The sequence below is a fragment of the Platichthys flesus genome, chromosome 19 (genome assembly GCF_949316205.1).
Source record: "Platichthys flesus chromosome 19, fPlaFle2.1, whole genome shotgun sequence".
NCBI lineage: Eukaryota > Metazoa > Chordata > Actinopteri > Pleuronectiformes > Pleuronectidae > Platichthys > Platichthys flesus.
In genome coordinates, this window is record NC_084963.1 from 17,757,063 (window position 1) to 17,780,475 (window position 23,413).

Sequence of the window (23,413 nt, forward strand, 5' to 3'; positions counted from 1 at the left end):
TAACCACAGGCAGGAAATTTGCGTTAAAATATTTTATCAAAAAGGTAGTGACACGATGGCAGAGATACAATGAACAGCTACAGACCTCACCACTGACTCACCCGAGTAATCTGGAGGCAGTGAAACTGGAAAGACAATGCAAGGACACACCACTCAACAGCCCTGTAGGACTGGTTTCACATCTCACCTACTTCACACCTTGCAGCCATTAAAAACCTTTAACTGGATTTAAAAAATACACAATACCTGCATGTAAGAAACAACCCATTTGTTTAAAATATACACTGTGATACACAAACACTAAATAATACAATAAAAATGAGTATATATTTAAAAATGTTTTGCAATGTCATGACAAACCATATCTTTTAATCACTTCATAATTTTCCTGAGAGGCAGAACAGTTCAACCTTTAGCTGTGTACACACTGTTTCCGATTGAGTCTTTTTAATGTAATAATACTGATTTTGTTTTAATCTGACTCCAGTGCTTTAATGTCTAGTCAATGGTGTCACTTCGGTAAATAGTGAGGTTTCCACTAAACAGAATCAGTTCTTCAGTCGGTGTCGAGCCATCCACACGGCTGGCTGATGATGTGTCGAGGGCAGGCTTTGGGTGGAGTTTCACCGGCCTGGGAGAAGACATAAAAATATAGCTGTTATGTCTTCGTAACACGCCCAGAGAGGTTGAACAGTTGAACACTTTTTTACACTTGTGACTCCACACCCTGTGAATACAAAAGAGGCAGAGCTGCTCAATGATGCCGATGAAACTCCTCTACCTTGTGTAGCGAGGTTGTAGGGGGGGGGGTGGTGGTGGTGATGTTGGGGTGACGGGCACCTCTGGGTGTGAGAGGGTTCAGTGGTCCTGCAGCTCAAGGCAGGGCCAGTGTTGTGTGCTGAGCTGTGGGTTCTAAAGCTGCTGTGCATGGCTTCGTTGACCAGCTGCTGCAGATAACTGCTGGACAGAGGATTGCCCGCCTGGTAAAAGAAGCTGGTCAGTGAATTACTGGATCAACACCTTGGCCAATGTGCATGTTCACAGTTTGGTACAGAGTTAGATCTAAAGATTTATACCACTGTCATGTCTGTTGGATATAAATTAACTGTAAATCCCAGAGACAGTTAGCTTAGGGTTTAGACTGGGAGATAATAAGAGAGCGTAGTGAAGGGAGTTTGGGCTCTTCGTAGGCAACCGGATCTCCAAGAATACGATTTTCACAAAGGACACATCAATTATAGCGAGAGCCTGGCTCTATCCAAAGATATAAAAATATCTATGTAACCATTCATTTTTATTTTATTTGTACAATAATTAATATATAAGAATAGTGTTAAAGAGTAGCCAGCAGAGAATTCAAGGAGTCCCAGTCAAGAAATCGTCCGGCAAATAACCGCCAGTAAAATTAGAAAATGTGTTTTTTACACTTTAGCTTTTAACTTGTTTATACTATTGTAAAGGTTCTGGTTCAAGATTCAGGCACAGTCAGGTTTCCCTCTTTTAAGTATTTACACTGAGCTATTTTATTTCATCTATAGAATCTAATGCAATCTGGCACATCTACTCTGCTCATCACTCTTCCATATACCGAATCTTCATATTTTCACATCCTGCTCAAATTGTCGACTTAAAATTTAACTTAATCTTTATAACTGAGGTCGTAGTTAGCGATGACATATTAACACGTGTTTTAATATTCTTCTGTCCCCTCAGGGGTAAAACGTGAGGAACACCTCTTGACATAATCTGACTCAGTTGAAAAGCAGTGCAAACTCCAACCCCAATAATAAACATATATTTGAAATTTAACAATTCTCTGACCGGCTCGATAAAAACTGCACATTTTGATCCTTTTAAAAAGTGAGAATTTGTAAGGCTGAGCTGTTTTATTTGTGTTGCATGTAAAGTGGCCCCTGTATGTGTAGTTACAATGCAGACATGGGAGTGGTATTGAACTTAACTCTTGGCAAGAACAAAACTAATTGATAGAAAAATTGGGATTATCAGTGCTTTAACATCTTAGACACAATAGAAGAACTTGTCAGAGCTGTGCTTTCATCTTACATCCGTCCTGTGTGCTGAGAGGACTCCCAGCTCGTTGCTCGCGGTAACACAGGCTCCTGGTAAAGTGGACGTATCATGTACGTATCCTGAGTTCTTCACTCTGATCGATGAAGATGATTGGCCGAGCAGGCAGTTACACGTCAACTCCTCCTGGCTGAGACACAAAGACAGACAACAGCTCATGAATGATTTTTGGTGTTTAAGATTTACTTTTACTAACTGGACTTTTTTATTTTTAAGTGTTGTCTTCCAAGTGGTAAGAAAAACACTATTGCTTCAGTACAGAAGAAGAACTTGAAGATAGGACCATTTTCTAAATCTGCTCAGTAAGACAAGGTGTAGGAGATCAGATTACATTCCATGTCATTTAGCTGACACTTTTATCCAAAGTGACTTACATTTTTAGAACACTCATCATTTTTTTTTTTTATGAAGGGCCATCTAGGGGTTCAGTATCTTGCCAAGGACACTTAGGCATGCAGATGGGATAGAGTGGGATTCGAACCGGCAACCTTCTTGTTGCAGAGCACCCGCTCTATCCCCTAGGCCACGCTCTCCTCCCAGATAAAGTAGTGCATTGAGATAAGGGCTGGTTAGTCTTGTTAGAGTTGGTTTTGGGAGAGGAGGTGCTCACGGTTAAGATGAGGTTATTGAAGCCAGAGAGGAATGCCCCTGCTCTTTTAGTTCACTTTAGCAGGAATCCAAAATTCCTGCTAATCTGGACTGTGATCTCTTTGTGGCAGAGCTAGACAACCTTTCTTGGAGGAATGGAGGGGTCTTGAAGGAGCATAAACTCAAATCTGTGTTCAGGTAGATTTTTAAATGTAGATGTTTCCTTCCTTGTGTCTGGTGAAAGTCGGATCCCAGCCCCAGTTTGGTGTGATGGGTTAAGGCATAGCTGCTGTTGTTTGTTGAGCAACTCCTGCATATGTATTGTTTTAAATTACCTGTCACTAACATGCATGAGAGCTGAGAGGCTGCATGTAAATGGTTAATGGTTTTGTATTTATCTAGAGCTTTTCTAGTCTTGATGACCACTCAAAGCGCTTTACAGTACAGTTTTGCATTCACCCATTCACACACCCATTCATACAGTGCATCTATCCGGAGCACTGTGTTATTCTATGGGGGGGCATTCGGGGTTCAGCATCTTGCCCAAGGACACTTCGGCATGCAGATGGGTCAGACTGGAGATCGAACCGCTGACCTTCAGGTTGGAGGACGACCACTCTAGCCCTTAGCCACAGCCAAGGGGATTGTGACGGGATTTTCTGTTGTTGTGGATCTAAAGGTCGGTTTAGAGAGTGTCATCGTTTCAACACTGGTTTCAGTGGAATGTCAGCTCTGTCTGATTCAGCTGGTCCACATTTCCTTGTTGTTCCGATAGGGTCTGGGGTCTCTTATATTTTCCGCTCTGGCTTTTTTGTCATGGCTGCGTTAAGGTCGTTCTTCTCTATCTGTCGCTGAATGTTCACTGACTCCAACACAGTAACATCTGACAAAAAAACACTGGCAAGAAAACATTTGAGTTTTCCTAGTTATGGTATTCGTGTGCAGTGTTCACCTGCCAAGTAGCCGCTGACTGGTTTTCTCCCGCAGCGTTTCACGGGCACTTTCCAGGTTTAACTGCAGCAGCTGCATGTCATTCCTCTGATTCTCACACACCTGGAACACAGAAAAAATTGCTTTATTATTAAAAACAAACCCATCTTTACATTTTCATAGCTGTCTTAATACTAATGCTTACAGGCCCATATATACATTTGAAGAGTTACTGGCTGCAGAAGCTGTTCTGCCTGTCCTATAGTAACTCACTTCTGAAGCCTGTGTGCATTTTCAATTTCTGGAAAAACTAAAACAAACATAGAACTAAGGAAACATAAATAATATATATTTAAATATTGTCTGTCTTTTTTAAGTTTCACTTTGTCTTAAAAAACACTGATTGTAGAACCGTTATAAATAAAATGTGATAATTTGTATCAGTATATTGTGCCGTGTTGACAAGTATTGGACATGACAGTGACCCACAGCCACACAGGTGAAGACACTGCAGCTGCACTCTGCGGTATGCTGCCAAACCAGAAACACACCTCGACAATGATGATGACAAGGTGGAGGAATGAGGAAGAGCTTATCTCCTCAGCTGTGATTGAACAACCGTGGAGGGGCATTATCACAGTATATTGTGTCGATTGTGGAACCTGTGCTGGCTTTTGTTTCATTGATTTGTGAGATCCCATACCTGTCGTAGGCAGCGGACTTCCGACATGGAGCGTTCCTGTTTGGAGCGAGACAGCTCCAGCAACTCGTCTTTCCAGCTGTCGCCCTCTCCTGGTGTAACAAATCAAAGGCTGCAGTTACCTCAGCGTGAATGATCCACAGGTTGGGAGGCATCAGTCACAAGTTACAACACAGATTGGAATCAATAAAGGTGGACTGTAGAGATATAAAGGAAAGTTTATATCGACTATCTGCAATTTCCCTGCATCAATCAAATGATTACATTACATTACATGTCATTTAGCTGACGCTTTTATCCAAAGCGACTTACATTTTTTAGAACACTCATCATTTTATGAGGGGCCATCTAGGGGTTCAGTATCTTGCCAAGGACACTTAGGCATGCAGATGGGATAGAGTGGGATTCGAACCGGCAACCTTCTTGTTGCAGAGCACCCGCTCTATCCCCTAGGCCACGCTCTCCCCAAATGATATAGTTTAATGCTGAAATGATGAGTGAGGTGACCAATTAATCATCTGAGCCTCAGTCATCAGGAACATAATGCCAAATAATATCGGTTTTCACCTTCTCAAATATGAAACTGTTTTGCTTGGGGTGTTTTCTGTTGATTGGTCAAACAGACAATCTGAAGATGCCCTTCTTGCACCATGAGAACTGGTGAAGGGAATTTGTCATCACTTTATGGTATTTTACAAAAATAATGTCATATAATCAATAAAGAATTACAGTCCCAGTACTATTACACCCGCCAAGGGGGTCATTTTGATTGTCTGTGTTTGTCTGATCTATCTGTTATTTAGCAGGACTAGGCAACAATATCTGGATGGATTAACAGGAGACTTGGTGTAAGGATCTTTTTTTTCCACTTTCATCAACATTTTCCTTGACTTCTCATAGAGGGGGGGCCTGATCTCGAGCCTTTACATGTGCTGTATATACACCAATTTCTGATTGGTGTATATACAGTTACAATGTCAGTTCACAATGATGTCATCATGTCTTCATTATAGCATATGATAAGAAATGACTGGTTGATCCAAATAGGATGCAGATTATGTCTCTAACATTATTGGTTGCAAAAGTTAATTACTACATGACAGCTGATTAATACATATTACTACAGTATGACGTATATATAGTTATCTGATTTTATAATGATGTCATGGTGACATCATTCCTACCATATGGTGTTGAATTTTTTTTCGATCTATAACCTTTAGGCCATGTCTTCAGGCCTAAAGATTGTAGAGATACCTCTAAGGAAATACATTAACTGGATTTAAAAAACTCCTAAAACGACACTGATGATAAAAGAATATACTGAGGTGAACAGTTTTGAGAATGGATTTTGCACAGTTTAATGTACCTGACAAAGCCAGATCTCTGTGGAGCAGCTGGAGCTCCTGTTTGAGACGAATGATCTCCTCCCTCTGAGTGCTGCTCTGTGATATCTGCTGCTGTAGCTCCTCTACAACAGAGACAAGTCACAGAGGAGATGACATGCAGAGATGAAATGCTAAGTCACTAAGAGACGAGTCAATCAACAGAATATTAACAGGCAACTGTTCAGAAAACAAGACACTAGAAGACCTGAGCTCTAAGAACTAATGGAAATTGTTATTTAATAGACAAGACAATGCTAGAAAACTAAACCATTTGGGATTTGTCCAACCAGCACAAAGTTGTGGGGAGACCTGGTTTCTTTAATCTGGATAGAGGATAAGAGAAACCGGTTTCTTGAGAAGAACACTTATTTATCTGCCATGTATCAAGAAGTCCAGGTTTTTAATTTGCTTTAAAAAAAATCCATCTGAAGTTACACTGAAGGGGAAATGAAACAAAGTGGAGAACCCAGCCTATTTCGACCTCTGGCCAATCACTTTAGTTTGTTTGGTCGTCTCATTTCTGTGGACAAAAAGGAAACACTGAAATTATATATCTGGCTTTGATTGTTTACTCATGTACCTTTAAGGTGTGTGACCTCATGTCTTGCTTCTCTGTAACGCCGTTTGTTTTCCTCAGAGTCTCTCAGGAACCTGGTTTCCCTGGAGCGACTCTCCGTTAGCGACGTCTCCAGGTCTCGTAGGCGCCCTGTGAGATCAAGTATTTGACTCGAGGACTGAGTCACATCTGTATCCTGATGGACGACAAAAATTTTACGCAAGAAACAAATTAAATCAATTATAATCCTTACCTTCAAAAATACTTATAACTACATCTATAATATGTTGCTGCTGGTGTACCTTGAGTTTGAGCATGGAACTCAGTTCTTCCTCCCTGACCTGCAGAGAGCCGACTTGAGTGGACAGAGCCATGAGCGTCGAGTTGAGACTTTGGTTCTTCTCCTTAAAGACACCAGAGACACTTAACCATAAAGGCAGAATAAACACGTCCTGTGTGAAAAGACACCACTTCTCGGTATGAAATGTATTAAATAAATACACTTAAACACAAAGCAATTAATAATCAACTCTTATCCTGTGTACATGAAAAGTGATCACAGGCAAACATTCCCAGAACAATAATGTATTTAAAGCAGAAACCAGCGATAAGAGCAGTGTGTTGTATGTATCCACAACCCAACGTGCCTTATTCTTCTCTACCACTGAGTGTCACTGTTATCAAACACTATGAAATGGGTAGATGTGTTCTTTCAATGCAATAAACACTTTACACACTTTACTGTATTTTGACACAGCCTTTCCCCCACCGACTAAAACGTCAAATGTAGATTGATCCACCGCTGAAAGTAGTCCCTACAAATGCAGCATCACCTGCTGATCGCTTGCTAGAAACCAAACAATAGTTTAACGGAAACTGGAAGTGGTGGGCGCTATTTTAAAGATATATAAGTACAATTCTACATAAAATAAAGGTTAATCAAAAATCCCAGCACTATGAGCAGTAGATGTTACATTATATTCTTCTATATTCCCACTTGATGTCAACATGAATGTGTATTGACGTAGCACTGGTACCTCAAAGTCTTGGCATTTTAGGCTGGAGTGCTGCTGTTTCTGTTCAAGCTCACAGAGCTGCTGCTGGGCTGCACTGAGCTCCTTCTGGACCTCCCTCTCCCTGGTTTCCACCGCCCACACTCGCTTAGTCAGGACCCGGATCACCTCATTACGCTTGTGCAACTCATCTGTACAAACAAAAATAAATCACAGTCATGGAATATGTGGGAGGAGACATACTAAATGAACAATTTATAGCTTAAATCATTTCTGTGGAGCTGCCTCGAGCAGTTGGGTGGAAAGGAGAATTATAATATGATTAATAACAACAGCAGCAATTAATAATTGTTATAATGAAATAATTGTTATAATAAGTTAAAAGATAAGAATAATATTATTAACAAGAAAGAAACAAGTTACAAGAGAAAACAAACTACCTTAATAATTATTGTGTATTTTTTTAAGTAAAATATGAAACATTTTCCAGTCTGAGGATTTACAGCCTTTCTCTGTTATATATGATAGTACATTTTGGAATGATTAAACAAGAAATTAAATTATAATAGCAACATTCCATATTTTTCACAAAGCACTTATTCAAGAAAATAATCAAAAGATGAAACGACTATAAAAATAATTATTAGCTGCAGCTCCACAGGAGATGGTCCGATGCCGACAAATAATCAAATATCATTTGATAAAATTGTTGTTGCAAAACATAGAAGTTAGAAACTGTATTTAAAAATTAGAAATATATATATATATATATATACATACACAGTATATAAAATCAAGACATATCCTTGTGTCTTCTGCCTCCTCACCATCCGTACGGGAACACCTCTGCTCCAAGGTCAGCACCCTCTGGCGGTCTTGTTCCCAGACATGAAGTTGCTGATGATGGGAGGCAGCCATCGTGTTCAGCTCCCGGTCCCGGTCCCTCAGCTCAGCCATCAGCAGCTGCAGCTCCCTCCTCTGCCTCTGGATGGTGGAGCCACTCAGGTCGTTCACAGGAGACTTTTTCAAAAGACACAGAGGGACACCAAAAGCCAGCGTCATTACATATATCCGATTTGTCAGTTAGATGATTGGTTGATTGACAGAAATTGAACTAAAGATAATTGATGAAATAATTGGACAATTTTTGCTTTATTGTTTCTAAGCAAAAATGTACTGATTCCAGCTTCCAATTATCTGACGCCAGAGGGTCAACTGAAAAACAAGCCGTAGTTGGGTGACCATCCAAATGGCAAGTTTTGTATGGTGACTGAAAACATTATTATTATAAAACATTGAAATCCTGCCTCTGAGTAATCCAGTGCACACGGAATTTTACAATTTACAATCCAGATCAATCTCACCTCAGTGTCCAGAGAGTTGCGGGGACATGGGGTGTCTGTTGGGAGAGGAGGGGTCCTCTCTGTCCAGCGTTTTGTTGTGCCGTCCATCTGGAGGCTGGTTAGGACAGAGTTTTTGCTGACATCCAGTGGAGCACCACCATTTTTCTGAAAATACAATTATTTATATTCAGTTGCCAGTTTATTAGGTACACAGCTGAATCTCGTCTAAGCACTGCATTAAATTTCAGTTTCTGTTGTTATCTCTGCCAAGGACGTTCAGTTTTTGTCTGCGTTTGTTCATTTGTCTCTCTGTCGGTTACAAAAAACTCCTGGGCCGGATGTATGAGTCAGGGAATAACCCATTCAATTTTGGTGCAGTTTTGGATCAATAGTCAAATCCAGGATTTTATTTATCACTTTCTTTAAAATTGTGGGATATGGCGTTCCTCAACATTATTTGAATCTCTAATGAACCAATGTGAAGCTCATTTGCACAAATCTCCAATAAATCTAGAATTCAGTTCATGCTGTGATGTGATGTGATTACTTGTCTTTTTGGAACAAACATTAATGATTTAACCAATGACACAGGCACTAATTACAGTAATGTTGTACTGGTTCATGTAGATACGTAATATTGTTGTCAATTGTGTAGTGGTAATGACAAATATGAATAAATAAGCATTTGACCACAAGTTGTGATGATTTAGAGAAAGGTTTGCTTTAGTATATCGTGTGTTTAAGGTTTGAGCATTGCACAAACACACATGGTGGACTGTGTGCTTCTGTTCTCTTGTGTGCGTTGTTTTGAAACACTCAAAGAACAGAAAATGTAAGAGAACAGACATGTTTCCCTCAACGTGACACTGACCTTCTTGACGGGGGTGCTGTGCCAGAGCTCAGCTGAGGAGTCTGAAACACAGTCACACAGTTAAAACAGGGGTGGTTACACACAGTGAGGGTGCGAGCCATCAGCCGTGTGTGGTTGTGTGTTGTGTTGAGTGTGAGAGTATGTGTGTTGTGAGTGTGTGTGTGTTTTTACCATGTGTAGGAGAACAGGAGAAACAGGCGGATGCTTCTCCAAAGGCTCTCCCATCTGAGGGGGGTCTTCTTCTCGCCTCGTCCATCTCATCCTGACTCTAACAAAGCTGCATTGTTGCTGCACAAAGTTGTTACCCCCACGCTCAAAATGTCGCTTAAAAACCGTCCGATCGAAGTAAGTTCAGTGGAAAACGCAGGCGGCTAGGTGACATTAGCTTCTCGGAGTTTGACTAACTTCTCAACGTAAATAGCAGAGAGGAGGAGCGGACCACTACGTCACTCCAATGGAGTACTTGCTGTTCTTGATTTATTCATTTTGACTGTATTCTTCAAACGATATATTATAATTAATATATGAAACTAAAATTATGCTTTTTAAAAGACAAATGAACCTCGAAAAACTCCAAGTTAATAGCATTCTCACTCCCGGAAATGTGTCCGATCCTTGAAATACTCGACCCCAGATCCAGGATGCCGGGAGATTTCAAAATAAAAGCCCCATGAACAAAGCGCGCAGTTAGGCAATAAAACAATATTAACAGTTTTCCCAACCAAAGTGAGGAGCTGTAATGTGTTTGTGATTGTCTGCTCATGAAGAAGAGTTTTCAACCACAATCGTTTAGAAACAAATAATGGATTGTGATTTGACAATTATCCTGCTGATTATCAATATCCATTGTTATGATTTTTTTTGTCTTGGTATAATTTTGGTGATATCACCGAGCCCTAATTCTGAATCTTATCTCAGGTCACACTTTTTTCGGGGGATTTAACTTCAAGACCCACATGGATTTTATTGATTAGTATGAAAATGAAATTATACAACTTGACATTTATAAGTTTATATGTAAATGTTAAAAACTATGGGACCATGTTGCTAATTTATTAATACGTTATCTTGTACGTACTTATAGTTATAGTAAGCCATTACTAAAGGGGAAGAGGGTTTCACTGATTGAAATAATCCATTAGTCAAATTAGATGTTACTCAATAATCTATAAAGTTTACTATATAAAGTTTGCTCACGTTGATAGCTTATAACTGATAGATATGTATTTCAAATTACTAACTATTATTATGATATTATTTTTAAACTATTGGATAAGTCACTAATTGCAGCTATTTCTATCCTGCCTAAAATGAATGATAGAAAGATAAATTATGAACATTAGCCATGTGGCCAGTTAGCTCAGATGCATGGTGGTAATAATGCCAAGGTCATGGCTTCTACCACATACAGGCCTATATTTATAGAGATAAATGTTCTGTTTGCCCCAACAAGTCGCGAATCACATAACAAAAGTGTTTTGGCCCACATCACACAAAACCCACATCTGGACAGGGTCTGCATGGAATGATGGCACTTGCGGTCTGCTCCTGTTTGCCAGATCTGTGCCACAAGTAAACAGCAATATTGCATGTCAACCAAAAGTGCCAAAGGTCATCAACATTTGTTTGTGTGCTATATGGGCCCTATACAACATTTACCACGTGAGCCATTTTAGGTTGTCATCCAGTTTACACTTTGCCAAGAGCATCATATGTTTTCCATAAAAGGCCAAAAATGTGTTTTGGTACACATTTGCTGTTTTACAAGTGGGACACTTTTGGCTCATGTCCAATTTGCCCACAAGAAGGCCAGAAGTGCTGCATCAATGCTGGAAGTAGTCCATACCCGTTTGTGACAGAAATCCAGGTTGGTGTTTGTATTCACTAAGTAGCTTCTTTATTGATTGGAAAGTTGAAGAAACTAATTTTACAGGTAACCTTTGCCAACAGTAATGGTGCCTTAGACAGAGGATTTATTTCAAACCTGCAGTTCAAGTTTGGCCATTCAAGATGTTCCAGGGAGTGAAAGAACATCTCTGCCATGTGATGTTATTCTCTAGAAACTGGAGAGAAAATGGTGATATTTGCAAAGTAATCTCTTCTGTAATGATTCGTGGCCAATTTGTCCTTTTTCAGACCTGCAATGAGAAGAATGATGATAGTAAAACAAGAGGAAGGAATTGACATGCATTACTTCAGATAGCAGATGAGGAAACATTTTTTGACTGGCATTGATTTTCCTAGATTTTCCTATCTGAATCACTGACATTTTAACCTGTATGACTTAAATATTTGCCCCCATGTGTTGAATTTGTCATTTATACTTATGCCCATCACAATTTCTGTTTTGAGAAGGCTGGTTATAAGAGACACTTTGCCAAGCTGGTAAGTCAAAGGTACACTTCGACCAAAGCGTGGCCTGGAAAGGTTTGTTTTGCCCAAGATAAATTCTTAAAATCTGGAAAAATCCCAAACTGCCTACCTCAATCGAATAAAGCCTGTGCTAAAAGATGTGTTTTTTTCATCGCACTTTGATTTAAGTCTCTGAATGTGTGACGGGATCTGCAGAACTTCTGCCATGTAAGTCATGCCCAGCTATTTTGACCTGACATTTATACAGTTACGTCAACGTCTAAAAAAAGCAATTTGGTTTACAGATCTCAGAAATAAAGTTGCAATCGGGATGCATTATTTGGCGGTTGTGTATTTGATAAATTGCTGAGATTTGAATAACCTCTTTTCTTAGACTAGATGAGTGTTGGATGTACGAAATTATCAGCAATGATCACCTGACTGGTGGCATCGGCCATCTTGTGCTGGGGCAGCAACATCTCCACTGCAGACAGGAAGACACTGGACAGACTGATAAGGAGGGCCAGCTCGGGCCTTGGATTACCCCCTGACTCAGTGGAGGTGGTGGGACAGAGGAGGATAAAGGTATGCTGTCTTCTCTGATGGACAACCAGTCCCACCCCCTGAAGGACACCATCACAGCACTGGGCAGCTACTCCTGTGACAAATTGATTCACCCTAAGTGTCTGAAGGAGACATATCGCAGGTTGTTCTTTCCTGCAGCTGTAAGACTGTCCAATCAACTCTGCTCCCAGTAGAACTGCACGCATCCATTAGGGACTGCACTTTAACTTATTTTCAACTCTCTGAACTGTGCAATAATTATTTTGTATTTTCAATGCAATGGTTAATATGCAATCCTTTCACTGTACATATTCTAGTATTTATCTTGTTTTTAGACTATATATATTTGTTTTTAATCCACTCATATTTATTTCCTTACACCAAGGGTTCTCAAACTTTTGCAAGCTGGGCCCCCCGAAAGCTGGCTAGGGGTAATTTTCTGTTGCCCGACTTATCAATTCATTTATTAAAAGCTCATTTTCCCCTGCTACTTAGTCTATAGGGTTATTATATTGTGTTCATTAACATTGCATATATTGGTTTAATTTTGTCGTGCACTGGTTGCTGGTTTTACATCAAATTGCACTTGAAGGATAATTTTTTTTATGGACAACTTTAGTTAATCACAAGCTGCACGAACCAAACAAGAGCAGCAGAGGAACCCAGCAGCCAGTAGGGGGCAGCCTCAGGACATCCCATGGAAACAATCAACAGTTATTCTAACAATAGGTTTTTAAAGCATGTTAAATCATCGAGTATCTAAATCCAAAAATATAAAAGTAAGGCTGTCAAATATATGTAGTAAAGTAGAAAATATATTCTCTGAAGTGTTTATCAAAAGCAGCATAGAATGACACAGACACACACACACACACACAATTTGTCCATCCTCTTAGACCGCTTATTTCCTCACAGGCATCAGCAGGCGGTGGGCCTAGTCGGTGCAGTGTTTCTAATCTTCATGCCTGCAATATACTGAACACATCAATATACTGATGTGCGTCGCTGTGCCACAGGACCATGTGCGCTGTTCGATGATGTGCGCCAGGATGAAGTGCGCTGCAGGATGATGTACAGAGCAGGATGAAGTGCTCCGCAGTATGATGTGCGCCCATGGATGATGTACAGAGCAGGATGAAGTGCGCCTCAGGATGATGTGAGCCAAAACACGATGTGCGTCGCTGTGCCACAGGACCATGTGCGCTGTTCGATGATGTGCGCCAGGATGAAGTGCGCTGCAGGATGATGGACAGAGCAGGATGAATTGCGCTGCAGTGTGATGTGCGCAGCAGGATAATGTGAGCCGCAGCACCATGTGCGCCTCTGCCACAACCATGTGCGCTGTTCGATGATGTGCGCCAGGATGAAGTGCTCTGCAGGATGATGTACAGAGCAGGATGAAGTGCGCCGCAGTATGATGTGCGCCAATGGATGATGTACAGAGCAGGATGAAGTGGCCTCAGGATGATGTGAGCCACAACACGATTTGCGTCACTGTGCCACAGGACCATGTGCGCTGTTCGATGATGTGCGCCAGGATGAAGTGCGCTGCAGGATGATGGACAGAGCAGGATGAAGTGCGCTGCAGTATGATGTGCGCCCCAGGATGATGTGCGCTGCACAATGATGTGCGCTGCAGGATGAAGTGCGCCCCAGGATGATGTCTGCCCCAGGATGATGTGAGCTGCAGCAGGATGTGGGCTGCTGCATCACAGGATGATGTGCGCTGCAAGATGATGTGCGCTGCATGATGAAGTGCGCTGCAGGTTGAAGTGCCAGCGGCAGCACGATGTAAGCCTGTGCCACAGGACCATGTGCGCTGTTTGATGATGTGCGCCAGGATGAAGTGCGCTGCAGGATGATGTACAGAGCAGGATGATGTTCACCACAGGATGAAGTGCGCCGCAGGATGACGTGAGCTGCAGCAGGATGTGCGCCGCTGTGCCACATGACCATGTGCGCTGTTCATGATGTGCGCAGCAGGATGAAGTGCGCTGCAGGATGATGGATGATGGACAGAGCAGGATGAAGTGCGCTGCAGTATGATGTGAGCCCCAGGATGATGTGCGCTGCACGATGATGTACAGACTAGGATGAAGTGCGCTGCAGTATGATGTGAGCCCCAGGATGATGTGCGCTGCAGGATGAAGTGCGCCCCAGGATGATGTGCGCTGCAGGATGAAGTGCGCCCCAGGATGATGTGAGCTGCAGCACGATGTGCGCCGCTGCGTCACAGGATGATGTGCCTGCACGATTATGTGCGCTGCAGGATGAAGTGCGCTGCAGGTTGATGTGCGCTGCAGGATGATGTGCGCTGCACGATGATGTGCGCAGCAGGATGAAGTGCGCTGCATGATGATGTGAGCCGCAGAACGATGTGCGCCTGTGCCACAGGACCATGTGCGCTGTTCGATGATGTGAGCCACAAAAAGATGTGCGTCGCTGTGCCACAACCATGTGCGCTGTTCCATGATGTGCGCCAGGATGAAGTGCGCTGCAGGATGATGTACAGAGCAGGATGAAGTGCGCCGCAGTATGATGTGCGCCCTTGGATGATGTACAGAGCAGGATGAAGTGCGCCACAGGATGACGTGAGCCACAGCACTATGTGTGTCGCTGTGCCACAGGACCATGTGCGCTGTTCGATGATGTGCCCCAGGATGAAGTGCGCTGCAGGATGATGGACAGAGCAGAATGACTCATGAGGTGCTGTCATTTGCCAGCACCTCGGCACACAAAACACACTGAGGACGTTGCTCAGTCGTGCCAGTGACGGTGAAACCAAATATCTGAATAATAGAGGAAACAAGAGCAAACGCCCCCGAGTGTATTATTATCCTTACCCTTAAATATCGCATGTTACTAATTACTTACTGATGCCTAGTTTTGTATCTTGCTTCTGTAATATTGCAAATTTCCCCATTGTGGGACTAATAAATTGTTATTTTATTTTATCTAATCTTCAAAATGGCCTCAAATACCAGCTGGGGAAAATGGGAGGGGGATGCATTATTTGGTAGATGGTAGATCTGCCAAAATTGTCTCCCCATTTCCATTTTCATATTCTCTGTCACACTTTGCACGTCATATTCAATTTTAGTAAAATAAATAACAGCATGTGCGTATGGTCGCTTTCCGGGCCGCAAGAGGGCGGTGTCGCACTTTCGCGCAGCGAATCAGCAGCTTCAACAACCCAAACAAGAGTCGCAACTAGGCGTGCTCAAAGTAAACTAAACCTCAATCAATGACAATGATTTTCTAAAAGTCACACTGAGGCTAACGATGCAAACGGACCTACTGGACAGACAGCAGTTTTAGACTATATTTCGCGGGGTATGTAACTCGACGTGTCTTGTGTCTTTATCCAGTTACTGGGCAGCAGAGCCTTTCCCAGTGAGCGCTGCGTTAGCTCAGCTAGCATGCTAAGCTAATGCCGACTAACGGTGACAGCTGGGTGACTCGGTGTTACCTGATGAATGAAACCACACGTATCTTGCTGTGTAGATGTGTGCTTCAGCAAGGCATCGCGTAGCTTGTCTATGCGACTACAACACATACAATGACAGAGCGATTCAAACCGAATCGATGGAATAATCTGACTGAAGGATCAGTTCTAAAACAGCCGCATGTGGTAGCTAGCTGAAGCTAGCTGTGGCTTGGTGCTGTGTTACTCGCTATTTATGGGTTATCTCAAGTAATGAGTTAAATCCACACCCATTAAAATGACTTGTGGAGTATTCCAGTTGTTTTCGGACGTTGGGTTCCTGCTGCTCTTGGACGTGACATTTAAAGACACGTACAGCGTTGGCAGTGCATGCTAGCATGATGAAATAATTGCACAAGTATAGTCAGGTCTGCAATGGAGTCTGATAATCACAAATCAGAAAATACTTTGATGTGGAGTGAAGGCTTAAAGCTTTTATCCCGACTTATTTTAAGATGTGTCGTTATGTTTTAAATGTGCCTTTGATTTAGTCGTACTCCATACGACGATCCCATTTTCCTCAATGTTTCCTCTGCAATATTATTGGTCAGAATTGCCCAAATTGGCCAATCAGTTTAGCTCAATCAAGTGAACCTGCAGCTATTTAGATAATTAGTTAATCATCTTAGACCATTTGTAACATAGAAATGCCAAATATATGATGGCACAAGTTGGACCAAACAAGTGATTTGAATATCTCGATGTGGACTTTAAGGAAATGTTGTGATGTGTCTTACAGTATTTTCTTACATTTAATAGGGTGGAAAAAACATTTGATAGATTCCTGGAGGAACCAATTAAAATTTTACCTGATGCTGAAAGTGGTCACTTATTGCAGCACTATATTTCATATTGCACTAAACTGACAGACCCCTAGATCCATTCAAAGGAAATTTAAAACTATTTTCAAGTGGACTACGCAGTAAATTGATTGAATGTTTAAAACCGACATAATATATATATGCATATAATTGAAAGAATAGTTATCATGTTGGATTTGAAGCTGAACAAATGGACTATCATTTAATATTTGCATACGCGTCCTTTGCCTTTAATGTTTCTTTCCATTTCTCTGTATTCAGATCATTTGTGATGGCTACTACTGAGATGGAATCAGGTTCTTCAGAGAGGACAGACCATCGGACGATAAATCCTAATTCTAAGTACCCACTTAAAGTTACTTATTGTGGAGGTACAGTACTGAGTTTTTTATCTTTGTAAGATTTAAACATTGCACTTTCTCAAAATGTGACAGACCTTTTCTCTCTCTTTCTGCAGTGTGCTCCCTGCCTTCAGAGGTAAGTTTACCTATTTGGATATTGTGTTGTCATTAAAGCACTTTCAACTGTGCTGTTGTGTGAGGTCTAATTAAATCTGGTTGTTTCTGCAGTACTGTGAGTACATGCCTGAGCCAGCCAAATGTAGACAGTGGCTTGAGAAGAACTTTCCAGATATTTTTGCCAGGATGACCGTTGGTAAGTGTCACTGATGAGTTTTCTTCAGTTTCCCCGAAGTTTACTTTAAACTACTGTGATAATGATAATATTAATGATAGAGCTGTGGAATATACATTTATGTATATAAGTATTTCACTCATAAAAATATAACCATTCAAGCTCATACCATAGACCATATCACAATACACACAATAATTGTGTTACAGTTCATGCAGCTACGTTTAAGTGACGCACAAATTAACTAAATATTAATGCTTGTTAAGTTATCGTATCTCCTAATGTTATCCTGTGTGGGAATAGTTTTTGTGAAGATGTGTCCTGAAACCCACCAACAGTGATGTTGTGATTTAATGTTGTGGGACTGGTTTTAATATCTTCCATTTTACTTCTGTCCCACTGGCCCGGCAGCGAACTTACCGAACCAGGAACCCGGCATTGGAGAAGTTGCCCCTCTAGGCGAGGAGGAGGAGAAAAAGAAACAGAAGAGAGGTAAGTCAAAATCAAATGTTACCTAATCAAATGAAATACCGACATTAAAAGCCCAATTTGAGCTAAAGTGCAAGAGCCTTTTATTGCCTTATTTACATCATTGATTACTGCATGTAACAGGCAGTTCAGTATTGCAGCAATCTTTCTTTAAGCTGCTACGATGGCCAGAAATAACTTTAGTCAAGAACAAATTCCAATCACAATCCGATTTAATGCTGCACACAGTGTGAGTAGTTTTTAACACAGCCACTGGACACTGTTAAGTTTGTTACCAGGATATTATTTAGACTTTTGCTCCAGAGGTAGTGGCGCTCATTGGCTGTCATGATTCTACTCGGGATGCACTGATTTAATAATCCCAATTTTAAATCCTAAAATCAAAATTTTTGATAGCTATACCCTGCAATTTTTGCACTAGCAGATAATCTGGTCTGAACATCAGTTCCGACCGAGGTTCCAGAACAGATCTCTCCTCTGATTTACAGAGGGGCGGAGTCAGGGTTTAATCAGTCTGAAACTCCTGTTGTCTGAGCCCCTTTTAATTGCTCACTGCCGCTGCTCCTCATTGTTCCTTTAGTCCCTACAATGTTAACCAGGGACATTGTCAATCATCTCACAAACATGGCTATGACTTGTGGTTACATGCTGCATCACAAGAAGGCAATTTAATCCAGTGTCTTGTCGTGTTTACAAAGTTACATTGTCTTAAATCTGCCTTAATCACATTTTACTTACTTAAGGTGGAAGAGGCCAGATCAAACAGAAAAAGAAGACCTTGCCTCAGAAAGTTTCGATAGCAAAAATCCCAAGAGCCAAGAAGAAATACGTCACACGTGTGTGTGGTCTGGCAACATTCGGTGAGAGTCTTATATGTTTTATACTTTTTGATGTTTCAGTCCCTTTTGTGTTGCTGCCTGACTCTGAACATGAATCCTGTGTTGACTCTTGCAGACATTGAACTTAAAGAGGCTCAGCGATTCTTTGCCCAGAAATTCTCTTGCGGTGCCTCAGTTACAGCTGAGGATGAAATTATCATTCAGGGAGATTTTACAGATGACATCATCGACGTCATTCAAGAGAAGTGGCCAGAGGTGAGTTATCTTACATGTAGAACACTGTAGGATTAGTATTGTTGTGTATTAAGTACTTTTTCTATGAATTTGAGCCTCTCTGTATCTTTGCTGTTATGTTCAGATGAGACTTGGCTGGATTGCTGAGAAGATTATTGGCTCTATCCTCAACTTTGTTCTCATTTAAATCCTTTTTGATTAATAAAAGTATATATTTTGACAGTTGTGATAAGGTCCAACCAAACACTGGCTGTCCAGTTAAACAAATTCAATGAGATAAATGCAGCTACAGATGCATATCAATGCTCAAATACTGATATGTGAAGTGGATTGTTGTATGCCATTACTAAATGCAGTAAATAGCAGTTTACAAATCCAATGTTTTAATTTTAGGTCACTGTGTTTTGAGATAATCGCAAACTTGTGCGTACCCAAATGCTTCATATGGATGCCATTAGTTTGAAGGCATAAACCAAACTATTGAACAAATAATACATGTTTTAGATGATGGTGCTGCTAGATGAAACCTCTAGGAACATGTTGGGAACATTGACGTTCTAAGTAAATTCCATAGCAAACCATTCAATACACATACTACTGTCTGGATCGAAGTGTGGGATCGACTGACCAAAAAGAGTGTTAGTATGTGTCTAAAAAAATAGACTGCCGTGCCTGATATAGTGGATTTTCTAAATTTTGATACAAGCAAAACCGTTTTAAGCTTTGGAGTTGGAACAGGCGCCAGGTTTTCTTGGACTTTGTTCAAGTAATTTGGTTTATTAGTAAGTTGAGCTCTATCTTTCGTGTTTTTGTTCTTAGGCATATGTGCTTTTTATTGAGGATCGCCGTTTATCCTGTTACGGTTTACAGTTTTGAAATGACCAGTGTGAAGGATTTAGTAAGATACTGAGGTTTTCATTAGTGTCTATCCCCTTAAACCAATGACAGTTGTATTTTCCATACTATTTAATGAGCCCTTATATCTTTATGGGGATCTGGTTCTCTTACTAGGAGTCCGCCATGTTGCACCAATATGTTTCTACAGGGTCCCAGAACAGACAATCCAAACATCAACACAATCCTGTCTCTGGAGAGGGACTTTATTTAACATTACCTGATGGTCACTGTAGGTTCTCCCACACACCTGGAAGGTGAGGGGAGAACCTAGTCATGTGTTGCAATCTGCAAATTCACCACTAGATGAATCTAAATCCTACACACTGGACGTTTTTAACTTTTTTAACTTTTTCCATTGACATTTAAAAATGTTGAAATCAAATACTCAAATGCAATCTCTCTGTTGTAGGTGGATGATGAAAGCATTGATGATCTGGGGGAAGTCAAGAAGTGAAGACCAAATATGCACTTTGAATAATGGATGTGACCTGTAACAGCAACGACCTGGCCAAATGTACACATTAAGTCATTTTATACCTCTTTTATTTACTGTACATAAAAAGCTGCGGACTTGGCCACTCACTTGGCATTTTTTAGTTAATAGCCACTTTCTCTCGTTTGCCAAAGGTGTGGTGTGGCGTGACTTCCTCCCCAAATGTTCTTCACTCAAGCAACTGTAGGCTAATAAATTTCAGTCTCCCTCACCTCTACTTCTAATGTCTTTTTTTCCAACTGAGTTCTTTATAGCAATGCTTCTGATTTTCAAAAAGTTTTGAATGACTTTTTACAGGGTTGTGATGTTTATGTACTCTGTGGTTATGTTGTTGTAGTCCTTGCTTTTCCTCAGCCACAGGGCACTTGTTTTTCTTGTATCCTACCCAATACCCATGAGTGCACCTATTGTGCTGCAAAATAGTTTTATAATGAAGGTACACTCCCCAGACAGATAACATTTACAATTGCTGCCCTGCTCCTCTGGGTCAATAGCACTTCCCAAAAGATAACACGCGTTGCACAGATGTTCGCTCAACTCAGGAATTAAGATGTGTGTTTGAGAATCATTTGTGTGAACGCAAACATGATTCTCTACCAAAGAAGTCACCTGGTACAGCCTATCAGTGTTGACACTATAAAGAGCAGCAGGTGGGTGTTGTGTTTCACTGGCCATTTCAGCAATGAATCTTACGCTCAAGGACAAGTGCTGCGCCTTCGAGTCTCCCACCCTGGACAGGGTTTTGCCTCCAATTCTGATCCTGGAGTTCATGTTTGGACTGATGGGGAACTTTGTCGCTCTGTGGATGTTTGTCTTTCACATGGACACCTGGAAGCCCAACTCTGTGTACCTGACTCACCTGGCTGTCGCTGACTCCATTGTGCTGTTCTGCCTGCCATTCAGAGCAGACTACTACAGGCGTGGAAAAAACTGGCTGTATGGCGATGTCCTGTGTCGTATCCTGCTCTTTCTGCTGGCAGCCAACCGTGCGGCGGGGATCTTCTTCCTCACTGCCGTGGCTGTTGATCGATATTTCAAGATCGTCCACCCATTGAGTCAGATCAACCGAATGGGCCTGGGCTATGCTCTCTGGGTCTCTCTCGGGCTCTGGGGTCTGATATTTCTTGCGACTGGTTACCTTCTTGCCAATGAGCACTTTTTCTACAACAGCAACCGCACACAGTGTGAGAGTTTCAACATCTGCCTGGGCTTCAGCCCCCTCTCCACCTGGCACAATACTTTCTATGTCGTCCAGTTCTTCCTGCCGACTGTAATCGTGGCCTTCTGCACAGTCAGAATCACCTGGCAGTTGAAAAGCAGGACTGTGGACAAAAAAGGGAAAATAAAGCGGGCTGTTCAGTTTGTGTTGGCTGTGGCGCTGATCTTTATTGTATGTTTCTTTCCGAGCACTATATCGCGTATCGCTGTATGGGTCCTTAAGCTATGGTATGATGAGTGCAAATATTTTGAGGAGGCAAACCTGGCATTCTACACATCGGTGTGTTTCACCTACTTCAATAGCGTCCTTAACCCTGTGGTGTATTATTTCTCCAGCCCAGCCTTTAGTGGCGCCTTTAAAAAGATCCTGAACAAACTGCTGAGACGGAGTCCCACAGATGAGACAAATTCTTCTGAGAATAACATTTCCGCCATTGAAGGGAGAAGGTTGTGAAGCCAGGTGCTGCTATGTTCCCGTCTTACATTGAGGGGAATTTTATTAGATTTTATTAAAGCATAATGCAGATTTAACTTAAATGAAATGTAGGAATGGGTTAAGTCATTATAAACAATTAAAATTATACAACCCCAAATAATTAGCTGCTTGTTGCAGTGTGTTTGTGATTGTATAACAATCCCTTTTGAGTGTGGTTGCAGTGTGTAAGCAAGTTAATTATGAGCCATTCAATATGAATTATCCATTTGCTGATGAGCGATTGTTAATGTTAAATATTACTGCAAATGATTATAAATGTTACATCTGTTGAGAGAGAGATATTCTTTTGTGGTTTTCAACATTAAGGTAGTTAACAAAATCCTTTACTTTGTCAGTCACTTCAACTTTAAAAATCAGATGAACAGTCAGAGCCATGTTTAGATTTCTTCAGTGATATCAGTAGTTGAGTAGTGTTGAGAAAACACTCCACAGGCTGGTTTGTGAATCAACGAGGACAGAAAGCAGAGATCATACATCGTTTTTCATTTTCCTGTCTTTGTATCCTGACACATTCTGCCTTGTTTTCAATAAATAGGTTAAACATTAGGGATTAGAATAAACTTTATAGTACGTTTTTGCCCTATGCCTGTTGGTTATGTTGTGATGGCTGTTCAGACTAAAGTTGTGTATTTCATTATGCCTTTAGGATTTGTATTGATTTTGCAAAGAAACAGACACATGGCGACAGAAAGGTCTTCACATGACTTCTTGGTCACAGACCCTTCAGCAACAGATAACATTGGTGAGAAATTGAGTCATCAATAAAATGAAAAGAAAAGTGCGACAGCAGATTTGTGGCCTCTCGTGAAAGCTTAGCTAAAAAGATCCCAGGAAAAGATCCCATCTTACAAAACCACCTTTTAATCTATCAGGCCTACACCTACAGTGGATGCTGTTTCTATCATTGTGTCTATCTTGTCCTTTCAATGGCTCCTTAATTAAACCCAATACAATAATAAAACAAAATTTTTACATTTAGATATATTTGGTATGAAGTTCTGTCCCCTAATAAATATAAAGTAGGATCAGAGGGTTTGCTGAACCAAACCAATAAACCAGAACTGTCGTAACTAAGCAAGTTAAATAATTATGTATGTTGTCCAAAGTAAATAATTCTACTTGAAAATGTCCAACGTTTGTCTGCTGACACATCATACTATATGGGCTTTGGATCAACTTTCTTATTGAGGGTTTTAATTTAGTGTAAATAAATAAATCCAAAAAGATACAGGAGCACCTTACTTTGAACGTACAAAGAAATTAACACAAAGGGATGTAAAAGTTTATCTAAGCTGTGTTACAGATCACCTTATTGTAACACTGTAAAAGCTGGCCATTTAGAAATAAATGTATTTCCTCTTGGTTATTGTTTTTTTCAATGATCTTTCTAGCTGATCACATCTTTAAACAGTGCTA

The 23,413-nt window shown here is 41.0% G+C and overlaps 3 protein-coding genes across 8 annotated transcripts; 2 read left to right on the plus strand and 1 right to left on the minus strand.

The window, feature by feature from the left end:
- Positions 1–17: 17 nt before the first annotated feature.
- Positions 18–10,088, minus strand: ccdc62 (coiled-coil domain containing 62). 5 transcript variants are annotated; one of them, XM_062412500.1, is made up of 13 exons: positions 9,649–10,083; positions 9,478–9,518; positions 8,628–8,771; positions 8,091–8,283; positions 7,288–7,454; positions 6,553–6,702; positions 6,275–6,446; positions 5,676–5,777; positions 4,310–4,398; positions 3,629–3,729; positions 2,065–2,218; positions 782–980; positions 18–631 (listed from the first exon to the last, which is right to left on the minus strand). In XM_062412500.1, the coding sequence occupies exons 1-13, from the start codon at positions 9,731–9,733 to the stop codon at positions 624–626; spliced, it is 1,605 nt and encodes a 534-aa protein (XP_062268484.1). In that variant the 5' UTR covers positions 9,734–10,083; the 3' UTR covers positions 18–623. The 5 variants fall into 5 exon arrangements, with proteins under 5 accessions (XP_062268484.1, XP_062268487.1, XP_062268486.1 ...); XM_062412503.1 differs by having other exon boundaries at positions 6,553–6,651; positions 9,649–10,082; XM_062412502.1 differs by having other exon boundaries at positions 6,553–6,654; positions 9,649–10,081.
- A 5,478-nt stretch (positions 10,089–15,566) lies between these two features.
- denr (density-regulated protein) lies at positions 15,567–20,494 on the plus strand. 2 transcript variants are annotated; one of them, XM_062413362.1, is made up of 8 exons: positions 15,567–15,726; positions 16,960–17,069; positions 17,156–17,175; positions 17,268–17,352; positions 17,743–17,823; positions 18,564–18,680; positions 18,775–18,914; positions 20,200–20,494. In XM_062413362.1, the coding sequence occupies exons 2-8, from the start codon at positions 16,970–16,972 to the stop codon at positions 20,242–20,244; spliced, it is 588 nt and encodes a 195-aa protein (XP_062269346.1). In that variant the 5' UTR covers positions 15,567–15,726; positions 16,960–16,969; the 3' UTR covers positions 20,245–20,494. The 2 variants fall into 2 exon arrangements, with proteins under 2 accessions (XP_062269346.1, XP_062269345.1); XM_062413361.1 differs by having other exon boundaries at positions 17,268–17,350; positions 17,732–17,823.
- Positions 20,495–20,823: 329 nt separating this feature from the next.
- LOC133975215 (hydroxycarboxylic acid receptor 3-like) lies at positions 20,824–23,320 on the plus strand. Its single transcript, XM_062413119.1, has one exon. The coding sequence runs from the start codon at positions 20,966–20,968 to the stop codon at positions 21,953–21,955; it is 990 nt and encodes a 329-aa protein (XP_062269103.1). The 5' UTR covers positions 20,824–20,965; the 3' UTR covers positions 21,956–23,320.
- The last annotated feature ends 93 nt before the right edge of the window (positions 23,321–23,413 follow it).

Excerpts from the sequence above, each read along its gene's own strand:
- ccdc62 (XM_062412500.1), bottom strand. The coding sequence starts at position 9,733 with ATGGACGAGGCGAGAAGAAGACCCCCCTCAGATGGGAGAGCCTTTGGA. Across the intron at positions 4,399-5,675 it reads CAGAGATCTGGCTTTGTCAG|GAGAGGGCGACAGCTGGAAA; the intron begins GTACATTAAACT and ends TTGTTACACCAG. Across the intron at positions 981-2,064 it reads TCTCAGCACACAGGACGGAT|GCGGGCAATCCTCTGTCCAG; the intron begins GTAAGATGAAAG and ends TTCTTTTACCAG.
- denr (XM_062413361.1), top strand. The coding sequence starts at position 16,970 with ATGGCTACTACTGAGATGGAATCAGGTTCTTCAGAGAGGACAGACCAT. Across the intron at positions 17,070-17,155 it reads TAAAGTTACTTATTGTGGAG|TGTGCTCCCTGCCTTCAGAG; the intron begins GTACAGTACTGA and ends CTCTTTCTGCAG. Across the intron at positions 18,915-20,199 it reads TTCAAGAGAAGTGGCCAGAG|GTGGATGATGAAAGCATTGA; the intron begins GTGAGTTATCTT and ends TCTCTGTTGTAG.
- LOC133975215 (XM_062413119.1), top strand. The coding sequence starts at position 20,966 with ATGAATCTTACGCTCAAGGACAAGTGCTGCGCCTTCGAGTCTCCCACC.